This window comes from Phacochoerus africanus, chromosome 2 (genome assembly GCF_016906955.1).
Source record: "Phacochoerus africanus isolate WHEZ1 chromosome 2, ROS_Pafr_v1, whole genome shotgun sequence".
Taxonomy (NCBI): Eukaryota; Metazoa; Chordata; class Mammalia; order Artiodactyla; family Suidae; genus Phacochoerus; species Phacochoerus africanus.
The window spans coordinates 97,829,712-97,846,336 of record NC_062545.1 but is presented as its reverse complement, the minus strand read 5'-3'; the positions used below and the strand labels follow the sequence as shown (position 1 = coordinate 97,846,336).

The 16,625-nt window shown below is 42.4% G+C and overlaps 1 protein-coding gene and 1 pseudogene across 1 annotated transcript; one reads left to right on the top strand and one right to left on the bottom strand.

Annotated features, from left to right (window-relative positions):
- Positions 1-4,103: 4,103 nt before the first annotated feature.
- ATP5F1A (ATP synthase F1 subunit alpha) lies at positions 4,104-15,669 on the top strand. Its single transcript, XM_047764139.1, has 12 exons — positions 4,104-4,247; positions 6,063-6,141; positions 7,529-7,698; positions 10,417-10,590; positions 10,679-10,845; positions 11,048-11,196; positions 11,739-11,890; positions 12,006-12,230; positions 14,192-14,299; positions 14,419-14,563; positions 15,162-15,312; positions 15,453-15,669. The coding sequence occupies exons 1-12, from the start codon at positions 4,188-4,190 to the stop codon at positions 15,532-15,534; spliced, it is 1,662 nt and encodes a 553-aa protein (XP_047620095.1). The 5' UTR covers positions 4,104-4,187; the 3' UTR covers positions 15,535-15,669.
- LOC125121442 (acyl-CoA-binding protein-like) lies at positions 13,242-13,433 on the bottom strand (annotated as a pseudogene).
- Positions 15,670-16,625: the final 956 nt, after the last annotated feature.

The following is a 16,625-nucleotide window of genomic DNA, read 5'->3' as shown; positions in this document are numbered from 1 at the left end:
GTGTAAGCCAATCCCATTACCTTGCTTCCTGCCCAGTTATTGCCACCATCTTTCATTAGGTCTTACTATATAAGTGATTTAATATCAAACTGTGGATGGGACTTAGCACCAAATATCTTTCTCCTAAGTCACATGCATATTTAAAATGACTAAACTTTTTTCTCTTCTTTTCTTTCTTTTTTTTGGCAGCAGTTATGGCAAGTGTAATTTCCCAGATTAGGGGTCGAACCCATGCCACATCAGTAACCAGAGACACAGCAGTGACAAAGCCAGATCCCTTTTTCCCCCATTTTAATTTTTTAATTTTAATTTTAATTTTAATTTTTTTGCTTTTTAGGGCCACACCCACGGAATATGGAAGTTCCCAGGCTAGGGTCAAATCAGAGCTGTAGCTGCTGGCCTACACCACAGCCAAAGCAACACGGGATCTGAGCTGCATCTTCGACGTACACCACAGCTCAGGACAATGATGGATGCTAAACCTACTGAGTGAGGCCTGCATCCTCATGGATACCAATCGGGTTTTTTACCACTAAGCCATGACGGGAACTCCATTTTCCCCATTTTTAAAAGTTCTATTGAAGTATAGTTGATTTACAAAGTTGAGCTAATTTCTGCTATACAACAAAGTGATTCAGTTATACATATATACGCATCCATTCCCTTTCAGATTCTTTTATTTTTTTAAGCATATGGAAGTTTCTGGGCAAGGGGTCATATTGGAGCTGCAGCTGCTGGCCTACACCACAGGTACGGCAATGCTGCATCTGAGCTGCATCTGTGACCTATGTGGCAGCTGATGGCAACCCCCGATCTTTTCTTTTTTAAGGGCTGCACCTGTGGCATCTGAAAGTTCTCAGGCTAGGGGTGGAATTGGAGCTGTACCTGCACCACAGCTCATGGCAATGACAGATCCTTAACCAGAGTGAGGCCAGGGATCAAATCCACATCCTCAGAGATACTAGTCAGATTCTGTTTCTATTGCGCCACAACAGGAACTCCCTCAGATTCTTAACCCACTGAGCAAGGGCAAGGAATGAACCTTCATCCTCACGGAGACTATGTCAGGTTCTTAACCTCCTGAACTATTACAAGAACTCAGATTCTTTTCCCACATAGATTACAGAATAATGGGTAGAGTTATCTGGCTACATAACAAGTCCCCAATGGCCAATCATTTCATATACCTCAGTGTGCATATGCCAATCCTAAATTCCCAGTCCATCCCTCCCCTCTAACCTGTCCCCTTTAGCAAGCATAGTTTTTCAAAGTCTATGAGTTTGTTTCTGTTCTGCAAACAAGTTCATTTGTATCCTTTTTAATAGATTCCACTTGAACGTGATATCATATGATGTTTATCTTTCACTGTATAACTTCACTTACAAAGATAATTTCTAGGTCCATCCATGTTGCTGCAAATGGTATTATTTTATTCTTTTCTATGGCTGAGGAATATTCCATTGTATATATGTGCCACATCTGTATCCATTCCTCTGTGGATGGACATGTAGGTTGTTTCCATATCTTGACTGTTGTAAATAGTGCTGCAATGAACAATGGGGTGCATGTATCTTTTCAAATTATGCATGTATCTTTTCAAACTATTGTTGGTACAGCCCCTGAGTATAGGGGGAAGTTATCTTCTGTCCTTTGTCCGCTTTTAACACTACAAATTTTTTTAAATGATTTTTAATTTTTATTTATTTTGTTTTTTAGGGGTGCACCTGCAGCATATGGAGGTTCCCAGGCTAGAGGTCTAATCGGAGCTACAGCTGCCAGCCTATGCCACAGCCACAGCAACGCAAGATCCCAGCCAAGTCTGCGACCTACACCACAGCTCAAAGCCATATTCTAAACCCACTGAGTGAGGTCAGGGATCGAACCTGCAACCTCATGGTTCCCAGTCGGATTCGTTTCTGCTGTGCCACGATGGGAACTCCTATGGCTACAAATTTAAAAAATAACCCTGTGGCCTTGGGTCTGAGCGCAGGGCCCCGCCTTCCAGAAAGCTGGAGCTGCAGGTGGGGAACATGTCTGATTCAGAGCTGGGCAGGAAGTGGGACTGGTGCATGGTGGATGCGGTCCTGAAGATAGGAGCAGGAGCAGTGACACCCTCCTGAGAACATCCAGGTGAGAGAGAAACAGAAATCAGTGTTTATTTCTCAGGAATACTGAAGTACTCTGGAGTAAGCTGACATTCTTTTGTAGCAATGTTATCAGTAATGTTTTCAACTCCAGCACACCCTTTATGTATTTGAAACCAAGTCTGTTTCTTTTTTTTTTTTTTTGGTCTTTTTGTCTTTTGTCTTTTGTTGTTGTTGTTGTTGCTATTTCTTGGGCCGCTCCCACGGCATATGGAGGTTCCCAGGCTAGGGGTTGAATCGGAGCTGTAGCCACCGGCCTACGCCAGAGCCACAGCAACGCTGGATCCGAGCTGAGTCTGTAGCCTACACCACAGCTCATGGCAACGCCGGATCATTAACCCACTGAGCAAGGGCAGGGACCGAACCCGCAACCCCATGGTTCCTAGTCGGATTCGTTAACCACTGTGCCACGACGGGAACTCCCAAGTCTCTTTCTTTCTTTTTTTTTTTTTTTTGCCATTTCTAGGGCCGCTCCCACAGCATATGGAGATTCCCAGGCTAGGAGTCTAATTGGAGCTGTAGTCGCAGGCCTACACCAGAGCCACAGCAACGCAGGATCCCAGCCGTGTCTGCAACCTACACCATAGCTCACGGCAACACCAGACTTTAACCCACTGAGCAAGGCCAGGGATTGAGTCTGCAACCTCAGATTCATTAACCAGTGAGCCACGATGGGAACTCCCCAAGTCTGTTTCTTTTGTATTTTCTCTCTGGAAGTTGCAAGGAGGTGGTCTTAAAAGAAATAAATAAAAATAGGCACCCCCCCGCCAAATCCTCGTCACTTTGTTTTTACAAACCAAAATTTTACCTATTCCTACTCCTAATATGCAGGAGGATTGTCCCAGCTCACCTTGAAAAGGAAGTAGAATATCAGAGAAAGAGATATATTCTTTCTGTGACATATTTTGCAAATATATGGTCATATATATATTTGACCATTTTTACACAGATATTCATATACCAGGATTTAGTGGATGAAGCTGAAAATCCTTCTCAGAATAGCTACAAGTGAAGGCAACGTTAATAGTCTCCACTAGCACAAAATACCCAATATTCACCACCAATTCTGTAGATATTACAAAAATCTCATTATCACAAAAAAAATCTGTGGGGGGACTAAAGCCCTGCCCTGATCTCATTGGCTAGGTAAAGTTATTTTCATCATTTCCATTTTACTTCAGATGAAAAAGTAGAGTCCCTACTTAGTCATAACCAGTTGCTGGTAGAAGAAAAATTGAGGCCTAGCCCAGTCTGGAGTGAAACTTGTGATTCTGGACCATTCTTCTCGGAATCAGCAACTACTCTATTCAAATTTGTGCTTGTTATAACTTTTAAACAGTTTGCTCTAATTCGCAGACATGATTCTTTTAGATCTAATATAAAAGAACTGCGATTATCCAACTTGAGCGCTTACTGGATCACCTAGAGTCGTGCGAATGCTTTTTAAAACTTAAGATTGCCCCAAATTTTTGACTGTATCTGAGGTGTGGCCAGCGTTCTGTGGACCAATCCGTATTAATTCGCAAGGCATGAAACGGTATGCGGCCGACCTGCCCCGAGGGAGTAACTGTTGGCCGTAGCTGTGTCACCAAGGTTCGATGCTGGTAGCCTCAGATCTGCCACCATCAACCCCTCTGACGTCCAAGAAGGGGCGAGGTGATGCTCCCAGAGCAGCATGGTCTTGCTCCAGGGATAGGGCTTGGGAACTGCTTCTTAGCCTGTTCCGCAACCCCTGTGGTCGCCAAGACAACCACAAGGTCAACGCGTTAAGATCAAAGTAATGTGTAAGCAATGCCTGCGCTGAAGCTGGCAAAGGTCTAATCAGTGATTTGCATGTTTAAATAAAAAAAAGAGACAAAAAAAAGGAAGCCCCCTGCCCCCCCGCCGCCTCTAGGCGGATTCGCGTCCGGGGTAAAAGCGAGGGGCGGTACTTCCGGGTCAGGTGGGCTGGCCGCCTTGACCTTCCTCGCCGCTCGGCCATTTTGTCCCAGTCAGTTCCGAGGCTGCGGCTGCAGAGGAGTCACCTGCGGAGGAGCTGCAAAGATGCTGTCAGTGCGCGTCGCTGCGGCCGTGGCCCGCGCCCTCCCTCGGCGGGCCGGGCTGGTGAGCGTCTGGGGCCAGCAGAAGGGAGGGGGGCCAGCTGCAGCGGGTGGTGGTGCGCGGGTTCGGGCGATCCTTTCTGTGCGGAGGGTGAGGGGCTGTGGCGGGCGGCGCCATCTTGCCCAGCTGGCTGTTCGGGTTGGTATAGGCGGGCGGCCGAGGGGCCCTCGTGCTCGCCTCGCGCGGGAGGGGGCAGAGTGTTGCAGGGGAGACAGTGACCTCCGTGCTGTGCTGTCCAGAGATGGCGCTTCAGGAAGATTGCCGTCTTCGTCTGAGAGCTTCTCGAGAGTAGCTTTGAATGAAGGTCAGGCCTGGGGCGCTAGCTCTCCGAGGCCTGCTCCTAAACGGCGGGGCTCGACCCGGGTGATTCTCCCGGACCTATTCGCGAAGGTCAGAGTACAGTTGTCAGCCCTGGTTGAAACGAGCTAGGGGAACTTGACATTGTATGAAGGTCAGCAGGCCCCGGCATTTCGCCTCTGCCCCGTGCCCCGAGTCCGCTAGAAGAAAGCAGTAAATGTAGGTGGTTTTCTGAATATTTCAATAGGCGATCCCTTAGTGCTTCGTACAGAAACCATTGTGAAAGCAAGGCAATGGTGCAAATATGCATTTCACGTTGCCGGTAGCTTGACAGCAGTGGAGCTTGCGGTGGAATTGTCTCGACTGACAGGAAGCTCTTCTTTTGTGGTGCTTTGCCATACTTTAAGATTTCGTCCTTGAAGAATCATTAGTAGTTGAGAACTCAAATAGCATAGAAACATAAGTTGGAAAATAGCTGTGAAGGTCAGTGTCCTTCATGACTTCTGTCCCATGAAGTTAAGGGCATAACCTTTAAAGCACTATGTAAACGCTAAGTATATTTTTTCATTTTAGGAGTAATCTCAGTTTGGAAGGTGAAATAAATATATTGACCGTTTGAGTCCCCTAACACAACGACTGGTAGCATCTTGGATTTTTTTTAGAAAGAAAAAAGCATTTTTTAACGCTTTTCATCCAGGCCCTGTAGAAGGCAGTGTCTCCAGATATGACATTGACCAACCCCTGCACTGCAACTTAAAGGAGGAGGGTCCAGATTGGCGCAGGCTTTGTTGAAGGCAGATTTTTTTTTTTCCTCTCTTAAAGCGCACATGCTGTATCTCTTAGTTTCTGATCAAACTCTAATATTTACAGGGTTTTTTTTTTTTGGAAGGTTAGTATAAGGAAATCTGTTGAGATGTGCCCTTTTTAGAAAGCAGCTTATCAAATTGAGAATTTCTACAACTCAATTGAAATTATGATATCTGGTCCTTTAAAAATAATGATATCTGATCTTTTAAAAGGAATGGTACTTCTTTAGTTGTTACTTTTTAAAATAAGTTTTTTTGGTAGCATACTTAACAGTGTACCAGGAACCGGATAATAAATTTTCACATACATCAGAAGTTGCTTTCTCTTTGAGGGATTAATATTTATAGCGATAATTTGATCAAACCAAGGCTGCTTTTAAGCTTGCTAGTTTATAAAAGCTTTTTTTTTTTTTTGGTCTCTTTTTGCTATTTCTTTGGCCGCTCCTGCGGCATATGGAGGTTCCCAGGCTAGGGGCTGAATCAGAGCTGCAGCTACCGGCCTGTGCCAGAGCCACAGCAACGCGGGATCCGAGCTGAGTCTGTAGCCTACACCACAGCTCACGGCAATGCCGGATCGTTAACCCACTGAGCAAGGGCAGGGATTGAACCCACAACCTCATGGTTCCTAGTCGGAATTGTTAACCACTGCGCCACGACGGGAACTCCTATAAAAGCTTTTTTTTAAATCAGGTTTTTAAAACTTTTCTTCCACTAGGTCTCCAAAAATGCTTTGGGATCGTCCTTTGTTGCTGCAAGGAACCTCCATGCCTCTAACACTCGTCTTCAGAAGACTGGTAAGTCATTTCTGTGTCTGCAGCACACTTACTACCTTGTCATTAAATGAAAAATTAAGTTACATAGGTTGCATAACTGTTGTGAGTGTTTTGTGGTTTTCTTTTCATTAGTTAATTTTTTCCCTAAATAGTTACTATGGAATGTTAACCCATAATGTGCCATTTAGCCCTCTTTTGGTATGTTCTCTTGTTCTAATGAAAATAACTATAATTATGCATTTTTCTTTTGATGTTACAGGTTATTTTTTTCTATTTATTTATTTATTTTGCTTTGTATGGCCGCACCCAAGGCATATGGAAATTCCCAGGTTGGGGGTCTAATTTGAGCTACAGCTGCCAGTCTGTGCCACAGTCACAGCAATGCCAGATCTGAGCCTTGTCTTCAACCTACACCACAGCTCACAACTCACGGCAGCACTGAATCCTTAACCCACTGAGCGAGGCCAGGGATCGAGCTCACAACCTCATGGTTCCTAGTTAGATTCGTTTTTGCTGCGCCATAATGGGAACTCCCTATTTATTTTTTTAATTTTAATTTTTTACATTGGATTATAGTTGATTTACAGTGTTGTGTGTTCTTTTTTCTGACAACGAATGCCTCTTGGGTGGAAACAAAGTATATATCAGATGGACGGCTTTCTTTCTTTCTGTCTTTCTGTCTGTCTTTAGGGCCTCACCTACCACATATGGAGATTCCCAGGCTAGGGGTCACATTGGAGCTGTAGCCGCTGGCCTACACCACAGCCATAGGAATGCCAGATCCCTAACCCACTGAGTCAGGGAGCGAACCTGTGTCCTCATGGGTGCTTGTCAGATTCATTTCCACACTGATCTACGATGGGAACTCCGGAAGGCACTCTTTCTGATCTATGAATCCTTTCCTCTCCTAAATGAGAAAAAAGGAAGTGATTCTTACCTTGATGTTTTTCAAAGGCTAACTTATACCTGGCAGTCTTGAATTTGCACATTGTAAATGCAGGAGAAAATTGGAGAGGTGATGCTGTAGGTTGGGGGATTTCTTTTATTATTATCATCATCATTTTGCTTTTTAAGGCCATACCTGCGGCATATGGAGGTTCCCAGGCTAGGGGTCGAATCGGAGTTACAGCTGGCTTACACCACAGCAACACAGGATACGAGCCGCGTCTGCAACCTACGCCACAGCTCATGGCGGCGCCAGATCCTGAACCCACTGAGCAAGGCCAGGGATCAAACCTGTGTCCTCGTGGATGCTACTCAGGTTTGTTAACCACTGAGCCACCACGGGAACTCTGCATATTACATTTTAGATGATCACAAAACCATAGTTTCTATAATATTGGGGAAGTGGATTTTGAAATGATCTTGGGACCGGGCTCTTTGTAATGAAATTGTCCTTTCTCAATAGGCACTGCTGAGGTTTCCTCTATTCTTGAAGAGCGAATTCTTGGCGCTGATACCTCTGTTGACCTTGAAGAGACTGGGCGTGTTTTAAGTATTGGTGATGGTATTGCCCGTGTACACGGGCTGAGAAATGTTCAGGCTGAAGAAATGGTAGAGTTTTCTTCAGGTTTAAAGGTAAATTAATAAAATGATATTTCAGTGTTTTAGCATTGGTGTTTTTTCAGTTATTCATTTAGTAATTCAGAGATTGTGTCATTTTTTTCTTTTTGGCCCCTCTGTGGCATGTGGAAGTCCCTAGATCCATGGTACAACCGTGACACCACCAGATCCTTAACCCACTGAGTTACCAGGGAACTCTCAGATTTTTTTCTTTTAAAGTTTGAATCCCAGTCTACTTCAATGACTTAGTTTTTGTCCTTATTACAGATTGTGAAAAGAATAAATTTTTGGTTAACAACATTTTTTTCCCCCAGGCAGACTATGTGGTATGTAAGTTTTAACTGTTAGCACTGAAATATAAAATTGAATAAATCTTCACCCAGATTTTAAGAAGTTCATGTCTGTAGCCATTATGATCATCTTTTATAAAACCATTTGATAATTTTATAATTAGATTTCATTTCTGGTAGAAAGTTGAAAGTCATTGACTTGGTATTTCTAGTAAGAATAGACCTCTTGAGAGGTCAGTTAATGGTGTAGCTATTAGAAACTGATGTAAGTATTTTTTTTTTTTTCTATTAGATTGAACCTAATTGGCCAGTGGAATGAGAAGTAAGAGTTGTAGGAGCCATGGGTTCTCTGATGAGGAAAGCAGAGCATGATATCCAGGCAGACATCGGGCAGTAGAATTATCCAGTAATTGGATAGATAGGGGAAAGGATTGCTTTGGTCTTCTTGCTTGTGTCTGGTATGGAAAAAGAGCCTATTGATGTGGAAGATTATGGAGCTAAAAGTTTTATCAGTGGTATCAGACCTTGTCTAAAAATTTAACCTCTCATCTTTAGAATTTATATCTTTGAAAAGTGAGACTGAAGTTGATGAATTTGGAGTTTTAAGATCCAGGTGTCTAGAATAGTACTGTCCCAAAGAACTTTCTGTAATGATGGAAATGTTCTATGTCTATGATGTTTAAATATAGTAACTACTGAAAATATGAGGCTACTGAGTGTGTAAAACATGGAGCTTCTCATTGAGAAAGAGTAGGTGATATGTAGAGGCATGTTAATTGAGAAACTTTTTCTTGATAATATGGCATTTATTTTTAATAATTTTAAATAGCCACATGTGGTTAGTGCCCACACAGCAATTTTTTTTTTCCGGGGGGGGGGGGGGGTGTCTTTTCTATGGCTGCACCCGAGGCATATGGAGATTCCCAGGCTAGGGGTATACACCACAGCCACGCCAGATTCGAGCCACATCTGCGACCTACACCACAGCTCATGGCAACACCAGATCCTTAACCCACTGAGCGAGGCCAGGGATTGAACTGTAACCTCATGGTTCCTAGTTGGATTTGTTAACCACTGAGCCATGACGGGAACTCCGTGACTACACAGAAACTTAGACTTTGGAAGATTTATACCTGCAGTGGTATTCTGTGATTCTCCTCTAAATAATTCTCTAGGACTTTATTGTTGACCAGATTCAGTTCTGGACTATCCTTCTTGCTTTGGTGATGGAGTGACCTTAAAGTCTTAACTATTTTGAAATATGATTGTAAGGATGAGAGGTGATCTAGGACTATTACGAAGATTTGTTCTTGAGTAGGTAGCTTTTTAATTTCACTTTCTAACTAGGTGATTTTTTTTTTAATTGTTTGTAGAGCTTCTCATAGATGCAAATCAAGTGTATCTTAAAATTTCCAGTTGACCTTGATCACTTTACTTCACAGTGGTCACCCACTTCAGAAACCATGGTCAAAAGGGGAGCTCCCATCATGGTTCAGCTGGAACGAATCCGACTAGGAACCATGAGGTTGCGGGTTCGATCCCTGGCCTCGCTCAGTGGGGGTCAACGGTCCTGTGTTCCTCTGAGCTGTGGTGTAGGTCGCAGGCACGGCTTGGATCTGGAGTGGCTGTGGCTGTGGTGTAGGCTGGTGGCTACAGCTCCAATTAGATCCCTAGCCTGGGAACCTCCCTATGCTGCAGGTGCGGCCTTAAAAAGACCAAAAAAAGAAAAGTGAAAAGGAAAAAAGTAGAACTTAAACTGTTCAATTTCTTTGCCTTTTTTTGCAGGGAGTGGGGGGGAGGAACATCCTAGGCATATGGAGATTCCCAGACTAGGGGTTGAATTGGAGCCGTAGCTGTCAGCCTATACCACAGCCACAGCAACAAGTGAGGGATCTGAGCTGAGACCGTGACCTGTATACCACAGCTCATAACAACACCAGATCCCTGACCCACAGATGGAGGCCATGGATTGAACCCATAGCCTCATGGATAACTAGTCAAATTTGTTTCTGCTGCGCCACAACAGAACTCCTCTTTGCTTCTTTTAGTTTTTAGAGGATGTAATAAAGGAACACATTAGGTGTATAATGCTAACTTGTGATTATTCAAGGGAGTATGTTGCTCTTTAAATGTCTTAACTAAGGAACGTTGATTGTTGAGAAAATACTAAATAAATCAGATCTAAAAGGTCAATAGAATTTTTTTTATTTTTTTTTGAAAAAATTTTTTTTTGGGGGGGGGCAGTCATGCATGTGACCAGGGATCAAATCCACACCATAGCAACCTGAGCTGCTGAAGTGACAACACTGGATTTCTTAACCTGCTCCTCCTATTTTCTCCCCTTCTCCTCCCATTTTCATAAGTAGTACAGGTATATGGGAAGAATATACTCAAGCTTCTGCCATTCAAGCTTCATGGGTGTTCAATTGTGTCTTTTGTATAGGGTATGTCTCTGAACTTGGAACCTGACAATGTTGGTGTTGTCGTGTTTGGAAATGATAAGCTAATTAAGGAAGGAGATATTGTGAAGAGAACTGGGGCCATCGTGGATGTTCCAGTTGGTGAGGAGCTGTTGGGTCGTGTAGTAGATGCCCTTGGTAATGCCATTGATGGAAAGGTAGGTTTAACATTTATTAACTGTGGTTGGAGCTTCTAACAAAGAGCCAAACTGATTGTTCTGAGGTTTCTTTTTTATTGTTAAATAGGGTCCAATTGGTTCCAAGACCCGAAGGCGAGTTGGCCTGAAAGCCCCTGGGATCATTCCTCGAATCTCTGTGCGGGAACCAATGCAGACTGGCATTAAGGCTGTGGACAGCCTGGTGCCAATTGGTCGTGGTCAGCGTGAGCTGATTATTGGCGACCGACAGACTGGGTAAAGACTTAATAGCTTGTTAAAAGTTCTGACTAAAGTTTTATGGAAAGGTGGCTTTTAGGGTTGGAATGGTAAATAATTTGGATATACTGGGGAGAGCAGAATGTGAGAGTAGAGGGTTAGTAGTAGTAGGAATGAAGTTTAAGTTGGGAAATCCTTTGAAGTATTTAGTAATGTTTATGTTTATTTTCTCTCTTTAAAGCAAAACGTCAATTGCTATTGACACAATCATTAACCAGAAACGATTCAATGATGGAACTGATGAAAAGAAAAAGCTGTACTGTATCTATGTTGCTATTGGTCAAAAGAGATCCACTGTTGCCCAGTTGGTGAAGAGACTTACAGATGCAGGTATTAAAGAACTTTAGTCTCATTGCTGTTAATATGGGATGCTGCTAATTTTAGGATAGTTCATGCTTAATTAAAGCTGATTTTATTTACTGCCTGGTTTATGGAAGTTTCTACTTTTAAGCCAATACAGAAGTAATAAGTAAAAATATCAGTAAACTTTTACAGTTTTGTCAGTTTCCTATAAAGGAGAAGCTATTGCAGTACCTGCTGTGACACAGCGTGTTAAGGCTCTGGTGTTGTGTCTGCAGTGGCAAGGGTTCGATCCCCAGCCCTGTGCAGTGGGTAGAGGATCTGGTGTTGCCACTCTGTGGTGTAGGTTGCAGCTGTGGCATAGGTAGCAGCTGTGACTCAGATTCTATCCCTGGCCTGGGAGCTTCAGCCAAGAAAAAAGGAAAAAAAAAGTAGAAACTATTTGACCGGATAATCTTAATAGTAAATCGCTAGGTAGCAAAGCACTTAGGTAGTTTTTTATCATAGTAGTGTCTAGTTTAAAATCACAATATTAATAACCATGTAAAAATTAAAAATTTTTTTCTTCTTAGATGCCATGAAGTACACCATTGTGGTTTCAGCTACTGCGTCTGATGCTGCCCCACTTCAGTACCTGGCTCCTTATTCCGGATGTTCTATGGGAGAATATTTTAGGGATAATGGCAAACATGCTTTGATCATCTATGATGACTTATCCAAACAGGTCAAAGGAAATTATTTTTAGACCCTGTTTGTATGTTTGTACCACAGTGGTCATTGACAAATGTAGGTAGCTTTTGTCTAATAGGTGAACTTCACAACCTTTTTCTATATTGTAGGCTGTTGCTTATCGTCAGATGTCTCTGCTGCTCCGCCGACCCCCCGGTCGTGAGGCCTATCCTGGTGACGTGTTCTACCTACACTCCCGTCTGCTGGAGAGAGCGGCCAAAATGAACGATGCTTTCGGTGGTGGCTCCTTGACTGCTTTACCAGTCATCGAAACACAAGCTGGTGATGTGTCTGCTTACATTCCAACCAACGTCATTTCCATCACTGATGGACAGGTATTCTTTTTAGTGACTAAATAAGTGTAAAGGTTTTGGGTGATTCCAAGGTATTGGTTGAGAATCGTTTTTTTTTTTTTTTTAATTATTTATTATTATTTTTTTCCCACTGTACAGCAAGGGGGTCAGGTTATCCTTACATGTATACATTACAATTACATTTTTTCCCCCGAGAATCGTTTTGAACTAATTTGCTAAATGCCTTTTTGCTTCTTATTTAAATAAATTTTTAAGTGTCTGAGTTTATTTATTCATTAATTTAATTTAAATTTTTTTTTTGTCATTTTTTTTGCCTTTTTAGGGCCTCTCCCACGGCATATGGAGGTTCCCAGGCTAGGGGTCTAATCGGAGCTGTAGCCGCTGGCCTACACCACAGCCAAAGCAACATGGGATCCAAGCCACATCTGCAACCTATACCACAGCTCACGGCAACGCCAGATCCTTAACCCACTGAGCAAGGCCAGGGATCAGACCCGCAACCTCATGGTTCCCAGTTGGATTTGTTAACCACTGAGCCATGACGGGAACTCCTCAGTTACTTAATTTTAAAATGCACTTTTAATTTTTTTTTTTGGTCTTTTTGCCATTTCTTGGGCCACTCCTGCGGCATATGGAGATTCCAGGCTAGGGGCTGTAGCCGCCAGCCTACACCACAGCAACTCGGGATCCAAGCCGCATCTGCGACCTACATCATAGCTCACGGCAACGCCAGATCCTTAACCCACTGAGCAAGGGCAGGGATCGAACCTGCAACCTCATAGTTCCTAGTCAGATTCCTTAACTACTGTGCCATGACGGGAACTCCTCATTTATATAATTTTAAAATGCACTTTTAATTGAGCTGCAGATAAAAACTACTCAGGGTCATTAGCCATTTCAGCCCCTAATCTGTTAAGAGTTAAGTCCTGGGCTGTCTTGAGCACTGGGTTAACTATTTATTAACTTCATCCATAGTATTAGAAAGGAGGGCTTTATATCATTTTAGATGAACTGCATGGCTGGCAGGCAAATCTAGTCTGTTAACGTTCCATGTATTTTCTTTACTTCTTCTACTTTGTTGATTTACACTGTCATGGCATCTTCCTTCGAAGTCCGTTTCAGCTCATCCCACTTGGCCTTGCCTTTGAGCTCCAACATACCAGGTTGTTCTATACTTATGTCACCCCCGGTTGCTTGTTTGTAGTAGGCTTAGATGAACAGCATCTCATCTGCTGGCTTGGTCTTGAGGTTCTTAACTTCCTCAGCAGCTTTTCTCAGACTCTACCTGAGACATGCTGTCAGGGTTGCAATGATTCCAGGGTCCCAAGGAGGTGGTGAGGAGTCAGAAGCAGACAGCACAGGACTCAACTCTAATTTATTTTAATTTTTAATTTATTTTTGTTTCGTTAGGGCAGCATCTGAGGCATATGAAAATTCCCAGGCTAGGGGTCAAATTGGAGCTGTAGCTCTGACCTACACTGCAGCTCACAGCAATGCCGGATCCTTTAACCCACTGAGTGAGGCCAGGGATTGTACCCGAGTCCTCATGGATACTAGTCAGGTTCGTTACTGCTGAGCCATGATTGGAACTCTGCCTTTTTTATTAGGAAACTTTTAAATGTCAGGAAAATAGTGTAATGAAACCCTGCATTATCTCACCCCTATATCAATTCATGGTATAGTGTACTTCATTCTTTCACCCACTATTCTCTCACATAATTTTGAAGCAAATCCTATCGCCTGTATATGTTTTATTATAAAGACAAATCTTTTTTTCTCCCCTTGGACATCTCCTAATCTCAGCAATAGAACGTGCAGGTGGTTTTGGATTGTGAAAGATTTGAGGGGCTCTTTACCATAAGAAGACAGTATTCTTAGAGTTTTTGAGCTTCAGTTTTTGCTGTTGTGATTTAATTTTGAAAATAGTTGATTTCTTTTAAGCTTGCTAATAGTAAGTATGTGGATTTTCCTTAACATTGTAGATTTTCTTGGAAACAGAATTGTTCTACAAAGGTATCCGTCCTGCCATTAACGTTGGTTTGTCTGTATCTCGTGTGGGATCTGCTGCCCAAACCAGGGCCATGAAGCAGGTAATTGAATTACTTTGTATTTAGGTTAAAAATCAAAGTGTATTGTATTGTGGTCCTCAGTGTATGTCACTGAGGTTAGGGTTTTTGTATCATCTGAATTAACCATTCCTATATGTCAGGTGGCAGGTACCATGAAACTGGAATTGGCTCAGTATCGTGAAGTTGCTGCTTTTGCCCAGTTCGGTTCTGACCTGGATGCTGCCACTCAACAACTCTTGAGTCGTGGTGTTCGTCTGACTGAGTTGCTGAAGCAAGGACAGTATGGTGAGTTGTTCCTGTCATTTGGTTAAGTTTATACTATGTTAGGACCTGGGAAATATCACGTAGGTCCTTAAAAGTGGTAATGTTTGCTGTTGTCTTTGATCTGAGGTACTGCCTTTTGAATATGATTGATCCCTGTTTTACTTAATTAAAATACAGGACTTATTGTTTGAATGTAAGTGCTAAGAACTTAATAACCAGGAAAAAGGTATACTAATAACCTTTCTTTTGGAAACTAAGACATGGTAGGTTCCTTGCCTCCCCATCATTGCCTTCTTGGCTATGTGAGTGTGGAATATGGCAGATTTTAAAGAATGTTAGTGTGTATTATCTCGCTCTAACATTTCAGTAAATTATTTACACTCAAAACATGCTGCCAGATGATATCCAGTGCTCGTGGAATATGCTCAGAATAAGCTTCAAGGCTTATAAACATAAGGAAAAAACTTTACTGGGGAGGAAGGTGGGGAGTACTAATGTGGAGTTTCCAACTTAAACTAGGTGATCTGCTGAGACATTTATAATTTGAGGGAAAAGTAAGGTTTTCTGACTTTTGGGAACATGGCATTTATTTGTTGAGCAACTTACTTGTTTCTTTCAGCTCCCATGGCTATTGAAGAGCAAGTAGCTGTTATCTATGCGGGTGTCAGGGGGTATCTTGATAAGCTGGAGCCTAGCAAGATCACAAAGTTTGAGAATGCTTTCTTGTCTCACGTTATCAGCCAACACCAAGCCCTGTTGGGAAAAATCAGGTATGAACACAGTTGATGTCCTCTTTTTTTATAAGTTTTAAGATATAAAGTCTTGTTAAAATTCTTTTGAATTCTGTAGTTAGATTAGTCATTGAATTTTTGTCCAGGTCAAAATCTGATCTGCTTTTATTTTCAAATAGGGCTGATGGAAAGATCTCAGAAGAGACAGATGCAAAGCTGAAAGAGATTGTAACAAACTTCTTGGCTGGATTTGAAGCTTAAACTCCTGTGGATTAATGTTAAATACCAGTTTGGTTTTGTCATTGTTTCTTCTGGTAATTTCCATTTGTAATAGGATTACTCATACTGCAGATGTACAGTGATTGCCTTAAAATAAAGGTTCCATAATGTTGAAAAGCCTGACTGGTTTCTTTGCCCAGAACACTAATCTTCATAAAGAAGTACTGTAGTCAAGAAAAAAATAGGGCAACTAAAATTCTCAGAGAAATGAAAAAAAATAAGTAGAGAAGGCATGATTAGGACAAAAATTGAGAAAGGAGGTATCAGAATGAATAGAATTATGAACACTTGGTTAGTATCTTTGGTATCTTCTCATTGTGCAGTTTGTTTAATGTACTTTCTTTTTTTTTTCTTTTTTTTTTTTTTGGTCTTTTTGTCTTTTCTAGGGCTGCACCTGTGGCATGTGGAGGTTCCCAGGCTAGGGGTCGGATTGGAGCTGCAGCTGCCAGCCTACACCAGAGCAACATGGGATCCGAGCTGCGTCTGTGACCCACACCACAGCTCACGGCAATGCCAGATCCTCAACCCGCTGAGCAAAGCCAGGGATCGAACCCACAACCTCATGGTTCCTAGTTGGTTTTGTTAACCACTGAGCCATGACAGGAACTCCTGTTTAATGTACTTCCTTAAGATGCAGTTAATTACAAAGCAAGTTTTCATTTTTGCTTCTATAGGAAATTTTTATTCTATGGTCACAAAGATAACTTTTCTGTTAAAGACTTCTAAAGGTTTGCTTTTGTCATCTAAGCTTAATCCATGTATTAAAGTTCTCTGGAGAAATAAATGTAGAGGTGTAGAGAGATTTTGGGGGCTGGCAAATTTCAAAGGTAGGTGGGCAGCTTGGAGACCCAGGAAGAATTGCCTCTTGAGGTAGAAATCCTTCCATGGTGGTCCTCAGCTTTTTCTCAAAGCCTTCAACTGGATGAGACCCACCATCCACATGGAGAGTAGTCTGCTAAAGTCTACTGCTTTCTGGAATTCCCACTGTGGCTCAGTGGGGTCAGTGGTGTCTTGGGTGCGCTTCACTTTATGGGGCTATGAAAAAGACACATTTAAACCAGTGGAAAGTTAAA